The following is a 24,752-nucleotide window of genomic DNA, read 5'->3' as shown; positions in this document are numbered from 1 at the left end:
ATTATGAAGCACGGAAGTGATGAAGAGGGAACAAGTACAGTGTGTGTGTGTGTTAGTAACGGCTCTAATGGACTGAGTGAGTAGCTCTTTATCATGTTATGTAACAGGAATAAGAGCAAGGGAGCTACAAATAAAAACTGCTAGAAAGGCCATTTCCATTCAAATCAACGTAGCAGAATGGTCGGAGTAGCAACCAGGGACGTCACTAGGATTGAAAGACGGGGGGGGGCTTTAGCCCAATGACTATGCAAAACTGTCCCTTGCAAAAAACAGCTGCGTGGGGGGGACTTACTTAGGCCAGAGAGTGTGCTCATGCTGAGTTCTTCTTTAGGCTAAGACTTTCCGCTATCCTTCATTTTGAGTGTATTAATCAAATGACCACAGCAAACAGTCTAATGTCTTTTCATCCATTTTATTTCTATATGATCTACTTAACCACAGTCAACCCATACACACACACACGCACGCACGCACGCACGCACACACACACACACACACATGCACGCACACACTTTTCCTGACATCTCTGTTATGGATGACCGTACAGTTTGTCTTAAATGAGCTGCTGATGTAATAGACACATGAAAGTGATTGGCCGCCACTTGTGATTGGCGGCTGCCAGAATGAATAGACACGCACGTCCATCTTTACAGAAGGCTTCCCATCAGTAGTTTGTCTGTCACTCCCAATCAAGAAAGACTTACAATAAATTCAAGCAGAACAAGAAACTTTAGCTCCTGGCTACAAAAGAAAAAGCCCCAAGTATCCAGCAGTAATAGAGGTCAGAGGTCAGGACCTTCCTGTCTTTAAAATAATCACGTGGGTAATTAATAATGGTGCAAGAAGAAAATGTGAGAAACTGTAATCTTTCATATAAAGTCCACAGGTCTCCATTCTGATTGGTTAATGTTAATACTACCCATTTAGCCCTTTTTTAAAGGAATAGGTCGACATTTTTGGAAACTAGTTTTCGTGCCAAGAGTTTGATGAGGATATCAATACCACTTTCATTCCTGTTTGTTAGATAAGTAGCTGGAACTGGTTAGCTTAGCTTAGCCCAAAGACTGGAATTACTATAAGAGATAATAATTAGTTAGTTTGATTTTGTTACCTTAGCTAAGCTAACCGTCTGCTGGCCATAGCTTTATATTTAGCATACAGACATAAAATTGGAATTGATTTTTCATTGAACTCTTTTAGCAAGAATAGGCATATTAGTCTAAAATATCAAACTATTTCTTTACATGCTGTATTTTATAGTTCTTTTTTGAAAACCAGTGTAAGGTGTACATGTTTGAGTCTGACTGGCTAAGCACAATTCCGCCTTAAGCCCTGCTTTATAAGAATTATTAAAATGAAGTACTGCTTTAAATATCAACCAAGAACTCTTAAATTGAAATATGACAAATGTATCATATTTGCGGTCAATTGATGAAAAGCTTTCTATTCTCTGCTCATAAAAGCCTAAAAATCCAGACTAGCTCTGACATTTTTACTACCTTGTTAATATAATTCAGGCATGCTCATCTTGTAATTCTAAAAACGACTGACAAGCACCTGAGGGCAGTGTGAGGTTAATTTGTGAGGTTGGCATGTGGGAACACAGCACAGTCTGTGAGCTCAGAGTTTAAAAGGTCAGATGAACTACAGAAAGTTGGCAGGAGCAGAAAGATAAACCCACAAGATGCAAGAGCCTTGCGGCCTGTCTCATGCAGATCAGAATGGGACTATTTCAGACGGCTTTGTGCCAAAATATCTGCTTACAGGGTTTCTTTTCATAAATAAAGTGATTGATTATTTAGGCCTGTAAGTGAGGCTCATGTTTTGCTTATTGATAAAGTAACATCATTTGGATAACCCTTTAGCTATCAACTTTCCTACTGGTTTGTAGGCCTTGGCCTGTTACCAGGCTGTTTTTTGGCTGTTTGGGGATTATCTGTTGCTGCATTTGATTTGCCTGATAACCGATAAAGTTACTGAATTAAAAAATGCGCTACTTTGGCTCTGCTACACTTCTGTGTAGGGCTTGGCAATATATCGATGTTGTATTGTTTCACAATATGAGACTAGAGATCGTCTTAGATTTAGGATATTTGGTAATACCGTAATATTTACCATATTACCATATAACGTGTTGTCTTTACCTGGTTTTACAGGCTGCATTACAGTAAAGTGATGTCATTTCCTGAACTTACCAGACTGTTCCAGCTGTTCTATTATTTCCCTTTACCCACTAAGTCATTAAATCATTTCTGGAGAATCTTTATCAATAATCTCATTGTGTAAATAACATTTTGTCAAAGCACCAATAGCTAACTATACAATATTGTCAATATCAACATCGAGGTATTTGGTCAAAGATATTGGGATATTTTATTATCTCTATATTTCCTACCCTTACCTCTGTGTCTGTCCACTCCCCCTGAGTCTGTCTTAATGTCCCGCCAACAACACTATCTGACTCTCTTTTATTGGGTATTATGTAGATAGTTTATAATTTATTAAAATTGCCTCTAAGCATCTAAACAAAGTTTTGTGTTGGATTTTGACTGTAAATTCACATCAGTTTCAAATATTGGTTATTGTCATTTCTCACATTTTTCAGAGTCAAACCCGCAGCCATTGCATCAAGGCGTAATCCTTTATATATGTGCGCCTGCTCTACCAACTGAGCTAACCCCCCCCCTATTTATTTCTTACTTGAGTAGCAACAGTTCTCTGCTCATATTGAGTCCATTATTTAAACCCAACTAGCATTACATAACTTTGGAGAATATTTGATTTCCAGTTCTATTTATTTGTACATTTCGGCATGATTTAGCCTGACATTTGGTATTTTGGAAAAAACCTTGGTACTTGGACTGAAATGTCAAATAAAGTTGCGTAGGTAGCAAAGCTTGAAAGAAATGAAGAATGCGCTGCAATGGGTTGAAGAAGATAAGAGGTGATATTCTGCTCCCCGCGCTGGGGTTATTGGACATTTGTGATGCGGCCGCAGAGCCTCTGCTGAGGTTCAGAACATCAGGAATGCTGACAGTCATTGCTTTGTTGTGTTTCAGAGCCCTTCATGAGGAACGGCCGCCCCCCCACCTCCCACAGCATGCACTCCTTCCTGCACCAGTACACCGGTTCCTTCAAGAAGCCTCCGCTCCGCCGGCCCCACAGCGTCATCGGCGGCACCCTGGGGTCCTTCATGGCAATGCCACGCAGTGGTAGTCGTCTGGGTAAGACTCACACACACACACACACACCCACACACACACAAACACGCACAGAAGGAAGGAAATGAGTAGTGTGAGAGCAGATGGCATCCGGGAACAAACAGGAAATGTGTCACGGTCCTGATATTTCCGGCCTCTCATTCCCAAAAACCCGCGCCTTGCAAGAGTGACTGGGTGTCTTTCCCATTAGCACCTTCTCTCTTCGCATGGCCGTTTTTTTTCACCCGAGGGACAGCTGGTCAAACTTGATTTATCACACTGGATCCCAATTAGGGAGTTTCAGCCCAAAGGGCGATTAGATGATTCAGGGGACACTATGAAACAGAGGCCCAAAGTGCTGTGGGTATCAGAATCCACCCACCTCTGGACTTTTTGGTCGTTTTCACACAAGTGCCATGTTTTTGTTACATTGTATATATTCAATCCAGTAAGTTTTTTTTGGGGGGGGGGGTTTCACACTGCAGTAATGCAGGCGGACTAAAAATCTATACATGACAAAACTATGTCCTGACATCATCACATACGTGAGTTGCGTCTTCAAATACTTATAATTGATTGGTCTGTAGACGGGCATCCCCGTCCTCTTGTATCTTCTCTCTATATCTGGAGTTTTTTGTATCAGCAGATACTCAGTATTGGCTCCATCATTATAACTAATAACTTATCATGATCCACATTTATTTATGGAAGACTCATAGACACAGTGAAGGTGTCGTCCATTCAATGCTCCCCGCCTCTGTGTTGACTTTCCTCCTGGGCGTTGAGAGACTCGTTATTGATTTTACAACCTGTATGATCAGACACACTTCACTGTACCAGACAGATGCTACCTTAAACAAATTTTTTAACTGAATTTATTTTCTTTCCCCCACGCTGCCAGGCAGCTATAATCAGCATCTCTGCAGCCTGTTTGACTCAGTGTTTGAGGTTTTTCCATGTAGAGTTTCTGTTACAGTACTAATGGTTATGGTTAATTATTAAAGTAAATATGTGGACCATGATGAATGCTTCTCCAAGCTAATTTTTGTAAGTGGGTGACACACCAGAGGACAATTTTGAGTAGGACATTGATGTCCTGCATACTGCTGCTACACTCTGCGTTCTTATAAGCAAAGCTGCTCAAGACAGCAAAGAGAATAACCCAGATTTTTCCACTGGTTCTGTTTTCCGGTTCTGTTCGGTCCTCCACCATGCGTGATATCACACCGGGAACGCCTCAGATTAATTAAACTTCAATTAAACTATGTAAAGCATAGCAATTAAACTTCATCAGGCCTTCTCTATTTTGCTGTTGTCTGATCTGTGATGTCTTATGTTTTTCCTCCTCCAAGATAATCCCTGATGAGAGCACTTCTGCTTAGACGCTAACTACATTTCGTTGCTATGTATTTGTGACATGTGCAATGACCATAAAGTTGAATCTGAAGACGAATCTCGTCGTCCGGGTGTTGTATAGGAGACATATACTATATTGGGGGATGTGTTTCGGTAAATTGACTGGATGCTCTAAGTGTTTCGCTTCCTTTCCGGCTGTCCCAAGCTTGTGTCTTCACGCACGCTCCTGGGACGCGTTGCGGTTGGCTAAAAGGGGGGGAGCGCGACGCACTGGGAACACTGCGCAGACACGCCCCGTGGAAAATAAGGGTTAGTAGGGAGAAAGAAAGATCAGAAAGTCTCAACAAGTACAAAATAATCAGAAGAAAGTGAGGGAAGTGAAGGGAGGATGTGGGGAGATGATCAGGAAAGAAAGGGTGGAAAATCAGTCCTTCAAGGTTTCTGGAGAGAGGTAGAAGTGAGGCAAGAGAAGATTAGAGACATGTAAAAGCCAAAGATAACAATGTAGAAAGATGAGGTAACAACTTTTCGAGGAGGTGAAATGATGATGGTAGAAAGTGAAAATATTATTGTGAGTTTTTGGACAAGATGAGGAAAGACATAAAATACCAGAAGATAATGAAGAGGTAAATGAAAGGAAAAGAAAGTAGGACAGATGAGATCATTTGGAGGCTTTGGAGAAGAACAAGTTAGAAAAGTATAGGTAGTAGGCCTGCACGATATTGGAAAAAATCTGACATATCCATATGATATAATAATAATTTTACCGCCGTGATTTTGTAAGGAAGTGCATAGAAGATGAAAATGAAAAAGGATCTTTTCTAATGTGAACCAATATTTGTTAAATTTTAATGCTTTACAAACACCAAAGCAAGTAAGCGCTGTGACTAACGTTACTCTTCTGAAGTGATTTTGGAGAGGGATATTAGGTAGAAATACGCTGGTTGACTTGCATGACGCCATTGTATTCATATAATAATCAATCCAGGCTATCATGAGTGACAGTGACTGCATGTTGCTTTCTCTAAATTCCAGGTTGTAGTTGACTAGCGGGGCCAGCTTGTTAGTTTGATAAATTCACCCTTACTAGCAACAAACTCTGTATCCAAGAACAGTTAAATCAGTGTAAATGAAGTTAGATCAGACACAGACTTCTGTAGTAGATTAGTGTTACGTTTCCAGCTTTGCGGCTCCAAAGCGTAACGTTAGTTGTGACGGACGGACTCCTTGTTTCTTTAGGCTAGCTAAATTAGCTTTGGCTAATGCCTGGCTGGTTGCAGCTTTCTGCAGAGGAAAATGGCCGGAAGATGTTGTGATTATGTTGCATTAATCAGGTGAGTTAGTTTGTATTTGCAGCAAACATAAAACACTGACTACTGTAGCTTCACTGACTACCCATCAAACTATGCGCATCACTGTCAGCGGCAGCTGCTACCTACGGTACTTTTCTACACACAGATTCCCATATCAAACTCCGTGGGACTATTGTCACACACACACACACACACACACACACACACACACACACACACACGTTGCCCACATGGCTACCTGTCTTAAAGGGGAAGGGTCGGACGGTAATAATCATGTAAAAGGAGAACGGTGGAAGTTTACTTTTCTATAAAGCAGCAAGAAAGGATTATCACAACATCCTGAGATGTCACTATTGCGCATGCACACATAACGATGTTGATGCTAAAACACAATATTGTTCAGAAGGAATGTGCGGTAGCAACAGAAGGAGCCAGATTGGCTGCTGCCTGTGAAAATCCTGCAAAAGAGAAAACAAGATAGGAGCAGAGGAGAGATATGTAGAGTGAAAGGGAATGTTGAAGTGAGATCCTGCCAAGAAACATCCAAATGAGAGGCAGAGAAGTGACAGAATGAAGGGATTAGAGATAATTTGGTTTTCAAAGAAGAGACAAGTTGAAGGAGGAAAGTGGGGCAAGAACGAGTTGCATGCAAGGTGTTTTATAGAGAAAGTAACAATGTTAGGAGGAGGAAAAAGGGGAGAGAGAGAACGTTTCTAGAAGGTTTTAATCTTCTGGATCCTCTATACTGTGTGTGCGTTGGAGTGGCCTGTAAGAAACTAAATATTTAGATTTATCAAACAAGCATTCTCACACCTTTTAAGCAAGGGATAATGATATATCTCACCTGTTCTACACATGTGCATATGCATGTACAGGCATGTCTACGTAGAGAAACGGCACCTAGAACGCCGTAAAAGGTCATCTGTGAAGCAGCAGCAGTAGGAAATGTGGCCTCAGCAGCCTAGTAGTAGTTTAGTTTATTATTATGTTTAAGAATAAAAAGTTAAAAGAGAAGCAAGAAAAACAACAAAAACTAACTCTCTTTAGATGTAATTGTAATTGATTCAAATAAGGATTTCCACATTCAAAAAGGAGCAGAAAAACGTTTTTTAAAAACACTTTTGGATTCTTTAATTGTTTCTATATGGACAAATAAACATACATGCATATGCACATACTTACACGTACACATACACATGTATACCCATATACAGAAATGCAAACACACATACTTACATACACACATTTGCTTTGTTTTGCTTTTCCAACTATTACCTACCGGTGTCCATGTTTCATCTGTCAGTGAAATAAAAAAAAGCAACTAGCAACTGGCGACTTTCTGTAGAAAAGTCGTTGGTATTGTCCAACAAGCATGACATTTCTCTCCTGTGGACGCCAAAACAGTCTTCTGTTCTGTTAATGAGGAGCAGCCCCCAGGGGGACAGGGTGTTGGGCCAGTGCAGGTACGAGAGACAGCAGGACGCGACAGGAGTAAGACGCCGCTTTGCTGGCCTGGCCTTGGGCAATACAGTATGTACTATATAATACTAGATTAGCTTTAGCCAGTCAGGCAGCAGCTTTCTGCAGTGAAAAATGGCCGAGAGACGTGATAATGTTGCATTAATCAGGTGATTTAGTTTGTCTTTACAGAGAACAGATGCGGAACATTGTATGTTATTTCAGAAGTGAAAGAATGTCTTTTGTTGTTACTCTGCTTTTGTAAGAGCTCGAGGAGAGAATTTATTTGATCGTCTGAATTAGATCCACTCACGACAACGTAGCCGGCTGAGTCGCGGGATTGACTCACTTGCATGAGCGTTGACGACTCCCGAGCCCTTGATGACTCATGAGCCATTGCTGGCTCGTTGTTTCTCTGTCGAATCCCATGATCTGCAATCTTCTGCTTTGAGTCTGCGGGTTAGGGTTAGACTGTCTCTCTGCTCACTCATTCCTTAAGTTGACTTGTGGAGTTGTTGGTACCTATGAAATTGTAAGTTATAAAGCTTTTTGCAGCTAAAATGGCTAGGACTAGTAGTAGCTAATGTTACAAGAGGTGTGTTTGGCGCTGTTATCATTTTAGATTGAATTGTAGTAGGACTCAACTGATACGAGTTAATGATACTAGAGACTTGCAATTCGTGATCAATTTGAAGACTCCGAGGGAATCATGACTCAACCAGGTTTATTATCAAGTTCTTCCACAAAACCAAAGAACTGACTGAGAAGAAGCAGAGAAACCTCACCCCACCAAAAAAAGGAAAGAAACAGCGTGACAAGCTGAGTGGACAGTACAGCTCCAAGAGGAAAGTCCTGAAAACAGTTTAGTTTCTAAAAGTGGATCATCATTTCCTTTCACCTGAGGAGACTAGTTTTTCAACCAGATCACCACAGACCGGTTCACATTCTGGGGCAAAGTGTTCTTCAGGGCTGTAATGAAGTAGGAGTTCATGAAAGGAAATTTTTCAATAAGGTGCAAGAAGTGAATCAAGTAAGAGTTTTGTTAGGGTGCAAAACTACAATCAATCTGTCCTCAAAATCTAGACTCTTTGGTGAGATATTTGATGAAATATATAAAGATCCGGATTAACACGTTTGAAGTAATTAAAACCTGTTAATCTCCATCGATTAAGGAGTTCCTCTTTCTCCTCCTGTTTTTCTTTTCTTCCCTGTCAAAAATCTGTCATTTCTTCTTGCTTGCTGAATCAATCTTTCCTGCTTTGTAACATCCGGGCTCTCTTAATTTTTCTGTCGCTTCAGAATTAATCTGATTTGTCACAGCAGACAGGGAAACCACAGGTGGAACTAATAACATTAACCATGCCTCTGCTCTGGCGGTTAATGCAGTCTAACGCAGCAATTCATAATGTTGTTAGTGACGCCTGTTTGACAGGTCAAAATGACTGCTGTTAAATGGAGCTTACCCACTGGTAGTACCAACTCTACTCGGCTCGACCGCGGTGCCCACCCTTCCTTTTCCATTGCAGATTTAGTACCGCCTCGTGTGTGAGCCAAGCGTGGCTGGTTGTCATAGCGAGGCTGCAAGAAACTGCCATGACCTTACACGACACACACACAGAACGTCTGCCGCTAGCAATGATGACGCAGTGATTAGTGACGCTTCTCTCCGACCAATCCGTAGTCTACAGGTTTACACGTCACCTTTTGGTATCGCCTCAGCTCGCTTGGAACCTCAACAGAGGTGGTACTAAATAAAGTACCTGTAAGCAAGTACCAGGGACTTTTTTTCATTACAGAAAACCAAAAAAGGCGAGTAGAGTAGAGCCGAGTTGAGCAGGTACCATTTAAAGGAAAACGTCAAAAAGTATTACTTCAACTTAACACATTCCCGAGTGGACCAGTTTTTACAGTGTGTTCTGGGGACAGGCAGCTAGCAGATAGTGAGGAGACGTTTTTTACAGTGTGTTCTGGGGACAGGCAGCTAGCAGGTAGTGAGAAGATGTTTTCTGCACTATGAGACAACAAATGTAGCCTGACACACGCGTGACATTGAGCACCTTTAAAGCGGAGTTTTGAGCCAAACGCGATCGCTGTGCACACTAGTGTTATTTGCTCCTACAGAAGAACTAATCTCTGTTTAAACTGACACGCCCACACCGCATATCTCATGAAGATTCTTGGGTTACACTTTAATTGAAGTTTTCAACATAACGGTGACATTAAACTGTCATGAACGTGTCAAAAAACATTATAAATAAGTCATAAACGGTTATGACGTAACGCCTTTTTAGTAAGTGTCATTCGGTTTTGTCGTGACAAGTTATGGTTATTGTTAGGGTTGGGGTTCATGTGTCATGACAGTGTCATGTACATAAGAGTGACATGACACTTTTCATTGAAAACTTCTAGCAAAGTTTTACCAATTTTTGTATACTGGGCATGCTTGTGCCAAGCTTTCCTGTAACTTGACTTCATGCCTTCTCTATTCTGTCATATTATGTTTTTCCACCTCTAAGATGAGCCTCTCGTCATCTGTGGTGTTGTAGAGGAGACATGTACGATATTGGGGGGTGTCTTTTGGTAATTTGACTGACTACTTTCACTGTATACTGTTTCACAAAATATCTTCACAATGAGATTTAAGATGAATAATTTTCAGTAATGTAGATATGAGTATGAGGGTAAAGGTAAAAATAATAGCAGAGCTAGAACAGTCTAGTAACACGGAAAATGACATCACTTCACTGTAATGCTGCCTTTAAAACCAGGAAAAGACAACACTTAAGCAATTTATGATATCACAATTTCCCAAATCTAAGACCATATCTAGTCTCATATTATGATATCACTGTAATATTGATAAATTGCCCATCTCTACCCGGGGCTCGCTCAAAAATATCAGTAGACCTGGCGCATATCTTTAGCGGAGCGGAGAGCCACTTCACACACTTCTGGGACGCGGTGCGGTCTAGTCTCAGAGAAAGACACGTCAAGACCCAATCAGGCGAAAAATTGTTGCCAAAGGTCTCAGTTTTCAGCCGTTTCCAAACCATAACAGGGTCAGTGTTTTCAAATGTCTCCGTTTAGATGTTGTTTAGAGGCTCTGAAACACCACAGCAGTGTGAATGAGGGGTTTAAACGAAGCAAAATAATATTCTTTTCCTTCTTTCTTTTTTTAAACCAAACTAAAAATCAAACATTCTCTGGTTCCACCTTCTCAAATGTGAAGATGTGCTAAAAATGTGTATTTTGAGGAATTGCCTTAGGCTTTAAGAAGTTGTGATGTGGGAGTTTGGACTATCTGACATTTTATAGATCAAAGGATGGATGAATTCATTGGAAAAAATAATCAGTAGTTCAGGAGCCTTAAGCATTTCTACCCCCAAATCCCCCTTTTTAAGAATTTTTAATCAGAAGATAAATATTTAATGGTTTAAAAATCATTATAAGTTACTCATGAAATATTTATAGAGCGCTTTAAATAGGGGACTTGAAGTAAAGTGTTCTGTAATATCAATCAAACTACTGCAACCTATCTGGATCTGGACTGGACCTGGTGATTTATAACAAAGGCATGTGCACTGAGTTCTCCAATGCCACTTTGTACCCTGTTGGAAACTATCCAAAATAATCCAGGTAATTTGGTGTCTTTCTGCAGTTATGTAATTTATTTTATCATTCTCATTCTGTCTTAGACATTGTGCACGAGAACCTGAAGATGGGGTCAGATGGGGAAAGCGACCAGGCCTCAGGAACGTCTTCAGACGAGGTGCAATCTCCGACTGGCGTCTGTCTGAGGAACCGCATGCACCGGCGGATCTCCATGGAGGTGAGACGCACCCCCACACACCCACACAGCCAACACGCACACTAGGGCTGCACAATATGAGGAAACTATGCAATGCGCGATTACATTGTTGAATATCGCAATAGCAATATAACTAAAGATGAATGAACAGATATTAGTGTACCCAGTACTGCCTTTCTGTTGCTTTTAGTATTCTGCTAAAATACAACAAATTGCTGGTTGAAATTAAAACAAATAACAGGAAATCATTTCTAAGATTCTGTTATTGAACATTAAATTGACAATAAAGGGCACTACTAAATAAGAGCGACAGTTACTTTAGAGTGCAGTTTTTCACTCATACTTTCTTTCAACTAATACGATAAATCTCTTGAGTGTCTTTCACAATATGATACATAGTATGTTGTGCCAGTTGATATTGCGATAATGTTAATTAAAAAACTCAATATTCACACACACACACAGACAGGCACATGCGCACAGCAACTGCAAAAATGGCTTACGTGGTAACATTCCACACCTCACCCTTCACCTCCTCTCCTTCTGCTCTGCTTTGCTCTTCACCCCCCTCCTCTTCCTCCTATCCGCCTCGGTCTCATGGGAGATCTGATTTGGATGGATGTGTGTGTGTGTGTGTGTGTGTGTGTGTAGGGGGGGGGGGGTTTGTCAGGGGTGGATTGTTGTCTCCTAATGGGCTTTTTCAGTGTCTAAGTGTCATGATATTGATAGCAGTCCCACTCCCTGAGGACCACAGCAGCGGCTGGTTAAGGGATGCGGTGTGATGATCTGTTCTGTAACCACAGAGACTTTCTACACGTCAGCCTCATCCTACGGCTCCACAGCATGCTGGGAAAGGAGTCTCCTTTGTTCCTCTTGCGAGGATGGACAGTATCTACTGAAGTTGTGCCATTCAAAATGAAAAATGGATGAAATCTTTTTTAGAATGATAACAATATAAATATATTATACACTTTATGTATGGATAAACATTTTTAAACTAATAACAAAAAAAGAAAATGTGTAACAAAAATTTCAACATAACACTCAAACCGTTCTAAAGGGATAGGTTAAAGCCCTAGGCTTATCAGGTCCTACCCCCAGTCTTCACCACACCTAAATCCCGATCCAACATCTTCCTCAGGACTTTCTCACCTTATAACATTTTTTGCCATTTTTAACTTTTTAATTTACACTTTTGTTTGATCGATTTGTTCAGACTGTTCCACATCTAAACACCTGTTCCACATCAGAACACCAGTCCTACTTTGTTATCCTTCCAAATCAAACTGAAATGATCTTTTATTTGCCAGTGCCTTTTTTTTAACTGAAATCTGGAATGATACATTGGCAGACAAAACAAATATTGTATTTGGAGTAGAATTGTACTACTAGAAATAAGGCACAGGTGTAAGAGAAGACTCAATCCCCCACAATCTTCCATAATTTGTCATGTCCATGTTTTCTGCGTTGTTTTCTAAAAGCTGTTTGATCAACCAGAGCAAGCTTTTTAAATTCTCACGGAGTCAAAGAGGATAAATTGGCTTCGATGGCCCACAGGCTACACTAGACAGTCACTTACACTATCTCAGCAAATAAGAAGTGAACAGGATAAATGGGGAGGGGGGGTCCTCATGATTATCAGGGGACCTTTTTCTGCCTGCAATGGAACTTTATTTCACCGTGTTTTTGTATAAATTGTTTGGACTTTCGATTTTTGCTGCAAGCCACTATTAATGTCTTAGGCATCCCCTTTTATATCGTTTCCCACCATGAGCTGGAAAGGGTGGTTAACTTCTCTTCTGCGAATCAATAAATGCAGGCGTTCCAAATAAATCATCTTTGCCTTTGTAAATAATGAACCTGGGGGAAGTTTTATTCTGAAACAGACGAGCGTCTCAGACTGGAGGCCTCCTGCCCCCTGCTGGCAGGGGAGCCTGTTTGACAAAAACCAAACCTCCAAAACATCCTTGATGTTTTGTCTTTCTTACACCCACGTGCACACACACACACACACACACACACACACACACACACACACACACACACAAGGTGACCTATTTTTCACTCGCTTTGAGTGTTTTTCTCATTTGTAGGTGCACACACACAAACCTAGGCTCTGTTACATGAGCGGAAGTGTGCTGCTCTTCTTGTGGCTCTTAAGATTCTGCCTCAAGTTTTTTAATTAAGTTGTTTTGTTTCAGTAGAAAGGTTAAGGACACAGTGTACGCTCGCTTACTGACAGTAGTGTCGTGCTGCTACAGATGGAGAATTCAGCAAATCAACAAAACAATCACTTGAATAAATGATTAAATATATTATTGCATTGTTAGGGCAACCAATATAATAATAATAATAATAATAATAATAATAATAATAATACTAATACTAATACTAATACTAATAATAATAATAATAATAATAATAATATCAATAATAATTATTTCTAAAGCACCTTTAATACAAATAAAAACCGCTCAAAGTGTGTTAAGACCGCACTTTGAAAAACCGCTCAACAGTGTGATATGACAAAAACAAAACTCAAAACTTGGGTGCATGAACGCACCCTCAGCAATACCAATGTAAGATTGGTACTGCCCATTTTCTTCAATATGCACAGTGTAACGTAGGCCTTGTGTGTTCATGTTATTTGTAAAACAAACATATTGATTACAACTTGTCACTTTCAGTTTACTTATTTGAGTGGATTTATTCAAATGTGTGGTATATTGTGTTAATTTGATCATGAAAATAATCATTTTTAGTTAGTGCAACTGCAGATTGGCATTTGTTAACATTTGAAATCCACATGGGCTTTGAGATGAGGCAGCACTGATCGCATTTAAATAACAGATAAAGTATGCATGCAAGCACGGCTTCAACTAACCGATACTTTCCTTTTGGATTCATCATTTGGAGTTTTGTCTGGGCAACAGTCCAACACACTATAGGTAACGAATTTGAAACCGTATAAAACCGAGACAAGCAGCAGATCTTCACATTTGACAAGCTGGACCCAGAAAATACATATGGAATCTTTTGTTGACCGCTTGAACCATGAAATGATTATGAATTTGTTAGCCATTCATTTTTTTTTAAAGATTACTTTTTGGGGCTTTTCCCTTTTATTATTGTGACAGTGGATAGACATTAAAGGGGGAGAGATGGGGGGATTACACGCATCAAAGGTCCGCAGGTCGGATTCGAACCCGGGCCGCTGCAGGACTCAGCCTACATGGGGCAGAACTGACTAATCGATTCAATCTTTCAACACTATATAGAAGTATTTGCACTTTCAACAATTTGTTTAAGCCAGGGTGGCCGAGTGCTTCGCAAACGCGAAGCACGAGCGGACAACGTCAACCTGAAGATAATAATAATAATATTAATAATAATAATAATAATAATAATAATACCTAAAGATAATAATAAGATGGCATGCTGAGAAGACGAACACAATATGTTGTAGACTGACATTAAAGGGGTTTTACGTAAGACACCAGGTTACATCAGAGAAAAAGCAGAACGTATCACATTATATAACACTTCCTCTCTTCAAGGCACCAATATGTTCTCTGTAATTTGAGCTTTTATTTGAACTGTGAGTTTAACTGGCATCTTCTCTGAGCTGCATTGTCAGAAAGGACAAAGCACTGCAGTGATGAAACGAGAGCGGAGGACTTGATGGTATTTGTGGAAAGGCCAAACTCAAAAGACCGTATGATAAGCAAACAGATCCAGCTTCTTCTCTCACTGTATTTTTTTACTCCAGTAACCAATGTTTGTCCCACAGCAGTCACCATTATGTCAGTTCATCGCTTCTCTATCTCATGTGGTCCTTTTTTTTTTTTTTTTTTTTTTTTTTTCAGAAAAAATCCGAGAATAGATGTGTTCAGTTGTCCGCACAACAGGTTTGAGCCCAGTGACACAATGACAGTGACAGGCCCCTGTGTGAATACAGACTGAGAATAAGAGCTGGAAACAATAATACATTTGTTTTTTTAGTGGTGTCTGGTTTTCTCACGGTCTTTTTTGCAGGTGTGTGTTTTTTTAATCGCAACCAGATTAGTGGTTTGGAAGGTTTTGCTGTTGAGCCGCAGTCATGCTTTGACACGCCGCCTCTTATTTTTACCCTCCATAATATGTGACTGGCCTGATTTCTGTCTTCTGTCTCTGGGAGTGGGAGGCAGATGAGAGCTAGTTATTTCAGACCGTGCGTGTGCATGCGTGCGTGTGTGTGTGTGTGCGCACACACAGTTGCCTACATTGTCTTGTGCTGCTTGCTGCTGAGACATGACCCACGTTACATATAAGTACAAGGCATGTGGCAGTAAATTATTTTCTCAAGGTGTGCTGTGATTGCATAAAAGCAACAACTATAAAGTTGTGTGGTAGAATTACAGATATAGCAATAGTATTTGATCCCGAGAGGGTTTTCGCTTTAAATAGATGCTCCCCCCGAAAAACTCCTGCTCCACTACACGATTGTCAAAGCTAAAGCTATAGTTTTAATTTAAAACACTTTACGCATTTTTTTCTTCCTCTCTCTTTGTCTGTGTGTGCGTGCGTGCGTGTGTGTGTGTGTGTGTGTGTGTGTGTGTGTGTGTGTGTGTGTGTGTGTGTGTAGGATCTCAACAAGCGCCTGTCGCTGCCTGCTGACATCCGGATCCCCGATGGTTACTTAGAGAAGCTGCAGCTCAGCAGCCCGCCCTTTGACCAGCCGCTCAGCCGACGCTCCCGCAGAGCCTCGCTGGTCAGTGTCTGCGTGATTTTTTTACCTTTTCTTTAGAATTTGTATTGCTTTGCGACGCAGACTCCCTCTGCGCAAGTTACCATGGCAACTGGTGCAGTGTGATACCCAGGATGGATTCATCTGAAGGCCCACGTGCTCACCTCCTGCCTTTTAGCCCAGCAAATTAGATCATAATTCTCAGCTGTGGTGTGACCATGCAGATTTATCACTGGACTGTCAGTGACATGAAGGTTTGTGTGTATCAGAAGTTTGGATGCCAGCTCAGGATATTTGCCAAGTAGCTGCAATGGAGGATGAAAATAAAACTTGTTTTGTTTATCAAGACAGGAGTTTTCAAAGTCTGTTAGCCCCTACTCAGACTAAATCAAGAAGACGTTATGCAGAATTATCCATGGCACTTTCTGTTTACCCATGAATGTACTGTACAGACAACTGCTGTATCATTCTGTTACGTTGATACCTTCTATGATTTCTTAGCGGATTTATGGATGTTCAATCACAAATGACGTCAAAGATATCCTCGAAAAGTGCAAGACAAACTCAATCTGAAAATATGTATATCATGCCTGTGTATTGTCAATCCTTCTGAAGTTTTTGCAATCATTCAACACTAATACACAGAGAAATTCATCATGGAAGAGGCATTTCTACACTAGAAAGTGTAGAACAGATAGAACAGAAACATGAGCCAGAAGACAACACACCTGCAATACGTTTTGAGTTTATATTGGGGGGCATTTAGAGATTTTCTTTTGTTGAAAAGAGCTATATTCCGGTGTTGCAGGAACAGTTAATCCACAGATTGGGCATATTGCAGAATACAAAGTGGGAGTGGTTTTATTAGTGGTCCTTAAACTTAATTTGTTGCTCAATTCTGTCTTTGCCCTCTGTCTTTTCCTCAGTCAGAGATTGGTTTCGGCAAGTTGGAGACGTACATTAAGCTGGACAAACTGGGAGAGGTGAGGAATGCCTGATATCCCATCTGATACTTTCATGAAGGAAACAAGTTTTACAGCTCACGGGAATTCAGTAATATTAAACCAGCGTTGTGTGTTGCATTCAGGGAACCTACGCCACAGTATTTAAAGGACGTAGTAAACTGACGGACAACCTGGTGGCACTGAAAGAGATCCGGCTGGAGCACGAGGAGGGAGCGCCTTGCACCGCCATCAGAGAAGGTAATCAGCATCTGCAACAAACCTCAGGTTCCACTGGGCCTGTAGCAACTATTACAACATTTTAATTAATCTGTTTTGTTAATAATCAATGCTTTGTTTTTTATCAAAGATTATGAGGATACATGTTCTATTGTCAATTTTGTTCGTTTAATGTGCTCATATTATGCCTTTTAGCTTATTCCCTTTTATTGTGTTATATATATATTTTTTGTTTTTTGTGCATGTTTTTTTTTTTAAAGTGGTTTAAAAAGTGAAAAAGCCCAAAGTCCCCCCCCAAAGGGACTTACCATCACGGAAAACACTGTTCACAAACTGCTCCAAACAGCTCTATTGTAGTCCAGCCTTTACTTATGTGACAAACGTGTGTCACATTGTAACACACGTTATAATGCTCGCATAGCTGCTAGCGTGGCACGCCCTCGTACTCGGCTTCCAACTGGGTAGCTGTCTTTACCTAGGTGCTGTGCATGTGCAACTCCCAACAAAGATGGAACAGAAGTGAGATGCCTCACTCTGTAGCTAAAACAGAGAGCTCAACACACAGGGTGAAAAGAGGAGAATATGATATAACCTCATACAATTATGAACCTAAAAATTACTATACTAGGAGAACTTTAAGAAAGAACATACAGTGTTTTATGATAAAGAAGAGGTGGGGTTTACTTCATAGGGTGTATGCGCATCTGTCTTACTAAATTATCTGGGTCACATAACAACGATATATCCAAAACGTTTATCCTGGGATTCATTCAAAACTTGAAATAAGTAATAAATACATTTAAAAAATATATATAATTAATTTGATTGAAAAAGACACTTATATTGTTAATCACAATTATTCCCGGGATAATTAATTGTACAGCAACATTTGGAATTGTTCCAAGTTTAGGTTCCTCATTTTGATGCCACATGGAGCCTTGTTAATAATGTAATAATCCCAGACTGGAGGATGAACTGTAATTTATCCTGCACAATCATTTCAAACACAACGCCTTTCCAAAAATAATTACATGATAACATTTGTCTATTAAATGCTTTTTTTTAATCAAAGTCATGGGACATTTTTTTATTAAAATGTGTCCCACGTGTCTCTTTTTTTTGTCAACATCTATCTGTCTTTGTCTCTGTCCGTAGTGTCGTTGCTGAAGGACCTCAAACACGCTAACATCGTGACGCTTCATGACATCGTCCACACCGACAAGAGCCTCACGCTCGTCTTCGAGTACCTGGTAAGAGTCACTGCTTTCCCATCTTCTCAATGTGTGATGAGTTCAGCCAACCCTCTCAGGTTAATTTATTCCTGTTTAGTCCCAAACAGCATAAACAAACATAATAACAACTCCAAAAACAATTGGGGATGAGAGGTTGTCCTGTTTTTCTAAATTGTAGTGAGAGAGAGACAGAGAAAATAAAAGGTCCATCTAAGGAGGTGCATTATAAATAAACTGTGGTGTGTGACAAGGGTCTATGCTACATACATGTCCCTATACTGTACAAATAAACATATACTGTATATTATCAGGTTGTCATCGTCACGTTGCATAAATAAAATCCTAATTTCCTAAAATCCTAATTGCGAGTTTTTTAGCAGATATTGCGATTACGATTCAGTGTGCGATTATTTTTTTAAACTGTTTAGCTAAAGTTCAATATTCGCTGCGTAACAGATAAAACATGTCATGGAGCATTATAACATGAGACACCATCCCAACTGCTCTATATTCTTTTACTAATATAAGGATAAGAACACTGATACATATTTCCTGCATTTCCAGAAGTGTTTTTCTTTTCTTTCCATTATAAAGAAAAAAATAACTTTTTCTGGAATTTAGGGTGTTATTTGTGTCTTTGGTGCTTCTACACGCAGACAAACTTGGAATAAAAACATCCATGCTGTTCTGAGTGAGATACATGTTTCTGAATGTCCTCTGCCTTCAGTCTCCGGGTGATCTGTTCAAAATCTCCACGGCTTTTTACATAACTAGCCGAGACAAGGTGGCTAACTGTATTATGCTAGCTTGTTCTCAATGGCAAAACACTGCTACAACACACACTAGTTGACCATAATCTCCCAGCTAATCCTGCCTCGTACTGACCAAAGTTGGAGAAAGAGTTATATAGCTGATGGGATCTTACCTAGCTACTGAGCATGTGCCACTCCCAACAAAGATAGTATATAAGTGAGATGTCTCACTCTGTTGCTAAAACAAAGACCTGAACACACAGGGTTAAAACAGGATCTGCAGCAATGTGCAGGACAACAAAAGTATGGTGTTTTTTGAAAATGAATCCTTGTAAAACTATTCTAATACTACCTCAAAATACATATATGAACCTGAAAATGGGCATAATACAGGCACTTTAATAAGCATGGAACATTGAATCTGTGATATGCAACATTATTCCAGCATTAACTAACAATAAATACAATGATAAAAAAAAGTTAAACCAAACATATTTCACGTTCAATAAATCGTGGCCTTCACGATTGGCTAATCGCATTTTGTCAAGTCGCGATTTTGATTTAAAAAAGGATTAATTGTTCAGCCCTACGTTACATATTCCGAAACTATTTCACACAACAGGATGTGTGAAATAGCAGATTGATGAGTCAGAAAGATGCGGTGAAATGCATGTGGAAAAGAGAGTTAAAGAAAATTAAAGAAAGATCTTTAGGTGTGATTGTATCTACTTCCTGTCTGTTGTAGGATAAGGACCTGAAGCAGTACATGGATGACTGTGGTAACATAATGAGCATGCACAATGTGAAGGTGAGGACTTTTATAATCTTTCACTTTTATAATTCTTTTCATTTTATACTTTATTTTAATTGTGCTCATTCATTTTCAGACCACTACTTGATGTATGCTTTTATGCATTGTTGCTATGTTATTCCAAAAATAAAATAAAATAAAATCTGATTGATAAAAATGAGAGATGAGAGAGCTTTTGGAAGGACCAATTGTTTGATCTAAAGTTGCACCAATTAATGGCAAAATAGTTACAGGGACTTGACTTAGGGACTAAAAGTCTCTTTTGCTCTTTTATTTTGCTATTACATCCCATCTGAAGAAATTAGATGTAAAAAGGATTTTTTTTTATAAAGAAGAAAATGATTGGATAGTTGACGAATTGGATGTTTGGGATGCAGTTTTTGGATGTGGTTTTATTTACATCACGTTTTTTAAACCAATCTTTCCAGATCTTCCTGTTCCAGATTTTGCGAGGACTGTCGTATTGTCATAAGAGGAAAGTTCTCCACAGGGACCTGAAGCCCCAAAACCTCCTTATAAATGAGAATGGAGAACTTAAACTGGCTGACTTTGGTAAGCAGAACCACAGCAGCGGCAGCTGATATTTACGTCAGAACAGCAGGAAATGGAGGAGCAGGAGTATTCCTGTTGTACTTGCAGTACTCAGGAATTCAAGTTTAAAAACTTGTATGAACATGCGTTTGACCATTTCCATTTCTGCTCTATACAGATGTAATGCTACTCTCTTGTTTAAACAACCCTAATGTGTGTTTTTGTCTTTGGTGGGCTGGCAGGTCTGGCGAGGGCCAAATCTGTCCCGACTAAAACCTACTCCAACGAGGTGGTGACTCTTTGGTACCGGCCCCCAGATGTCCTACTGGGATCCTCTGAGTATTCAACACAGATCGACATGTGGTACGAGCCTCACAAGAACTCTCCTGCTCACACCACTGATACTTATGTAAAGGCATGACTAGTCCATCAATCCAGGTGTTGATCAGTGAAAAATAATCATTTTGATATCCATTTAATAAAGGGCCCCAACATAAAGGGCCCCAAACAGCTATAGATTTATTATGATGTTTAGATATAAAAAATAACTATGTTGCTATTTTAACTCATTGTACCATCCCAAAATAACTCATGAAAGGTCCCAAAAGCACTTAAAAATAGGCAACTCAACTTGGGACTTACTGTGTACTTCTTCTTCAGAGGAACACATAATACTACTACATTTACCCGACAGAGAAATGTTACTGGTTACGTTGCCAAGAGAGTTTACTCACAAAATGTCACAAAATTAAAATATGATGCATTATTATTCAAGAAAGTAGACATCATTAAATTGGAGTTGAAAGCTCCACCTCAAACAGAGGTTAGGAAAAGTAAGAAGTAAGTACATTGTGCTAATCACAACCCTCTTTTCACTTGAAATAAAAGTTTGAATGCAGGATTTGTACGGTTTGGTATTAATAGTTTCTTATCAGGGAAAAAAAAACGTTTTAAGAACTTCTACCAGTGCCAATACTAACATTCTCAATTTGAGAAAGGCTAAAAAGTAAAGGAAGGCGCTGTTTGCCTGAGGCTGTGAAATCATTAAATGTGCCCCTAAAAAACACACCAAGTTGTAGCTACTCGCAGTCCGAAACACCAGTGAACACACACTTAGCGAAGGTATTCATTGCTAAAAAGGCACATTAGTTGCTTGCTTTTACATAACCACCGTGGTTATAAAGGTATTAAAAAAACATAGCGGTATTTTGGCGGCTGTAATGTTGCAAGTAAGGCTGGCCCCTGAAAGCCTGATATTCTACTCATTAGTCGCTGACCCTCAGTCGACTGATTCTTTAAATTGATCATTCGTTTTTGTTTTGTCAGTCAGTGTACAACAACTTCTGGGAGCATTTCGGCCACCAGATGTACTTCCTTGCTTTATATATAAATATTATACATGCAGGTCTGACAGACAAATTGACGGAGAGATAGATTCATATGTGTATTTTGTGGACTAAACTTTGTTTTAAGAGTAATTTATAAGAAGATTAATCCTTTATGAAAACAGTCAGTAGTTGCAGCCCTAGAAATAAATGCGTGTGTGTGTGTGTGTGTGTGTGTGTGTGTCTTCTCTCTCTCTCTCTCTCTCTCTCTGCAGGGGTGTTGGATGTATATTCTATGAGATGGCTGCAGGTCGGCCGCTGTTCCCCGGCTCCACCGTGGAGGACGAGCTCCACCTCATCTTCAGGTTACTGGGTGAGTGACTTCTGTCAGGCCGGCCTGATCACCATAGTAACCCAAAAGTTTCACCACCACATGTTTCACCTGACCTACTGTGTAAATGAGCGGCTGTGATTCTGTGATTTCAGGAACACCCACGGAGGAGAAGTGGCCGGGAATCTCCTCCATCGAAGAATTTAAATCCTACAACTTCCCCAAATACAAACCACAGCCGTTAATCAACCACGCTCCCAGGTATGGCCGTGTGTGTGTCTGTGTGGGTGGGTGGGTGTGTGTGTTTAACTACATTTGTGGGGCCCATAAACCGGGAATACAGTATACTTGTGGGGTCCCGACAGCTTTGTGGGGCCAGAGTGCTGGACCCCACAACTTTAAAGGGCTGTATGAGGGTTAAGACTTTGTTTTAGGATTAGGTTAGAATTAAGTTTGGCTGAGGGTAAGGGTTAAGGTTAGGCATTTAGTTGCGATGGTTAAGGGGTAAGGGAATACATTATGTCAATGACTGGTCCCCACAAAGATAGTGCCACGCTGTCTGTCTGTCTTTGTGTGTGTGTGTGTGTGTGTGTGTACGTGCGCAGGAAGTCCTGGAACATTTCACAGACGGCCATCCTCTTCCTTCCTCCTGAGCCCCCTTTCCTGTCGGCCCGTGCTGCAGGCGGACAGTAAACTGTTGCTCTTCCTTTTGTCTCCTCTAGGCTGGACAGCGAAGGCATCGAGCTGCTGCTGGCTTTCCTCAGAGTGAGTGTTTTACTTCTTGCATAATACCCACAATGCAATTCCCAAAATAATTTCTTGGTTCACACCTACGCTTTTGTTTTCATACTTGTGTTAATTTTGCTTTTATAATCCATACATAAAAAATAATGTATTGTTATAATATTTTTGAGTTTCATTAATATAAGAATCATTACTTGTATGTTAATAAACATGCTGTATGAAACTGCTTATGCTTGATTTGTTCTTAAAATGTATGCATGTTCATTGTTGGGATGATAAGAATCCATTCTCTTTCTCCCATCATTAGATTTCATTTGGGAAATGAATCCCTTTAGTACCAGTTGTAGACAGCAGGCGGCATTAGCACTTTCAGTGTTTTTCAGTCCTACTGGGTTCCTGTTTCTGATCTTGTTTAGTTTATCTCATTTTATCAGAATGTATTACTGATTGCAGACATAACAGCCGCGGCCTAATCTGCTAGAAATCACGTGATGGTTAATATTTCCTGTTTCTGCCTCCACAGTACGAATCTAAGAAGAGGAATTCAGCTGAAGAGGCTATGAAACATTCCTACTTCAGGCAGCTTGGGATAAGAGTTCAGACGCTGCCCGAGAGTGAGTACACACACACACACACACCCACGCGCACACTCAAACACACACACACACACACACTAAAATCGAAATAAAGCTGCAATCTGTCTTTCTTACTGCATTATTTGTCTTCTGTCCTGCTATGAGGTGTAGACTTAAGCTGTCCCCTGTGTTGTAGGTGCATCGATATTCACATTAAAAGAAGTGCAGCTGCAGAGGGACCCTGGCTACCGGAACTCCTCCTACTCAGAGTCAGGTAGGTGGGGAACACATCCAGCGTTGAACTTTGTTAGATCATATGACAAAGAAAAAAAAAATTCTAACCTAATATCTGTTCATGTTGCAACCATCATAAAGGAGGTAAAGTGAGACTAATTAACTGATAAAGGTTGACAGGCTTCTCAGAGATGGCCTTGTTTGAATATGACAATTAAAGATACTCCAGTGATCAAGTATTACCTTTTCATAAAGTTGGGAGATTCACAAGAGACAGATTAATACAAGTATGGTCCAAACTAATATCCCAACTTGTAGTTCTGGTATGGGTCAAGCTTCATAACATATCTTTTCCATAATGCAACTGGGGTAAAATGTTTTGGAGCCTCCCTCCTAAGTGACCACTTCTTTCAATCTACACATCACACAGGACCTTTTAAAATGAACTACTATAACATGGTTGGTGCCACTTTAAACTATATAATCTATTGACAAAGGCTATTTACAGCATATTTAATGTAAATCTGGTTGTGTGAACATTTCTGGCTCAATGGTGTTTTAAGCCCCCAACAGCGACTTCCAGGCAGCGCTGTGCCTCGATGACAAGGCACTTAACCCTAACCATTGCCTCATCCTAGTGCCTACCAAGTAGCTTTGCCTGGAAGGTGACGTTGGGGGCTTAAAACACCAAACACCACATTTCTGTTTCTCAAAGTCTGCAAATCTGCCAAATTCTGCTCTGAGTGTCAAGTAATTATAGCTTGAAAACTGTTTCTCATCTTTTTGGTTTGGCGGACCCAAAACAAAAATTTGCCTTGAGTTTGACACATGTGATGTAAAGCAAAGACATTATGGGTACTTTTTTTTTAGTTTTTTTTTACTTTTCTTCCAGGTAATGGCAAGATCAACAGGAGGCAGAGCATGCTCTTTTAATGGAGAGGATGAAGAGAAATGGTCTACTGCCCAGCTTCATCATCACTTCCCACGAACCTCTCGCATGAGCCCACCTCCCCCTTACCTGTACACACACACACACACACACACATAAACATGCACACACACCTCTCTGAGCGAGTGACTCTGGGTTGAATCTTTTTGGAGACAGAGTATTTGGAGTGTTTATTTATTTGGGGGTTATTTTGGGGTTGAACTTTTTGCTGCTAAACTACTACTGT

General features: G+C 40.1%; 1 protein-coding gene and 1 long non-coding RNA gene across 2 annotated transcripts in view; one reads left to right on the top strand and one right to left on the bottom strand.

The window, feature by feature from the left end:
• LOC117938658 overlaps positions 1 to 8,048 on the bottom strand; it is a 22,563-nt gene extending 14,515 nt beyond the window's left edge. Inside the window, exon 1 of the long non-coding RNA XR_004655456.1 lies at positions 7,899 to 8,048. This is a non-coding gene — a long non-coding RNA (uncharacterized LOC117938658). The remainder of the gene's footprint in view (positions 1 to 7,898) is intronic.
• Positions 1 to 24,529, top strand: part of cdk17 (cyclin-dependent kinase 17) — a 48,119-nt gene extending 23,590 nt beyond the window's left edge. Inside the window, exons 3-17 of the mRNA XM_034863378.1 lie at positions 3,060 to 3,224; positions 11,023 to 11,156; positions 15,760 to 15,885; positions 16,788 to 16,844; positions 16,949 to 17,063; positions 18,198 to 18,292; positions 19,772 to 19,834; positions 20,266 to 20,389; positions 20,611 to 20,731; positions 21,969 to 22,066; positions 22,180 to 22,285; positions 22,747 to 22,789; positions 23,292 to 23,382; positions 23,540 to 23,617; positions 24,470 to 24,529. Coding sequence (XP_034719269.1) covers positions 3,060 to 3,224; positions 11,023 to 11,156; positions 15,760 to 15,885; positions 16,788 to 16,844; positions 16,949 to 17,063; positions 18,198 to 18,292; positions 19,772 to 19,834; positions 20,266 to 20,389; positions 20,611 to 20,731; positions 21,969 to 22,066; positions 22,180 to 22,285; positions 22,747 to 22,789; positions 23,292 to 23,382; positions 23,540 to 23,617; positions 24,470 to 24,510 — 1,457 coding nt within the window. The 3' untranslated portion in view covers positions 24,511 to 24,529. The remainder of the gene's footprint in view (positions 1 to 3,059; positions 3,225 to 11,022; positions 11,157 to 15,759; positions 15,886 to 16,787; positions 16,845 to 16,948; positions 17,064 to 18,197; positions 18,293 to 19,771; positions 19,835 to 20,265; positions 20,390 to 20,610; positions 20,732 to 21,968; positions 22,067 to 22,179; positions 22,286 to 22,746; positions 22,790 to 23,291; positions 23,383 to 23,539; positions 23,618 to 24,469) is intronic.
• The last annotated feature ends 223 nt before the right edge of the window (positions 24,530 to 24,752 follow it).

Source organism: Etheostoma cragini, chromosome 23 (assembly GCF_013103735.1).
Source record: "Etheostoma cragini isolate CJK2018 chromosome 23, CSU_Ecrag_1.0, whole genome shotgun sequence".
NCBI classification, from domain to species: Eukaryota; Metazoa; Chordata; class Actinopteri; order Perciformes; family Percidae; genus Etheostoma; species Etheostoma cragini.
The sequence above is the reverse complement of the archived record's forward strand: the minus strand, read 5'-3'. Positions and strand labels throughout refer to the sequence as shown.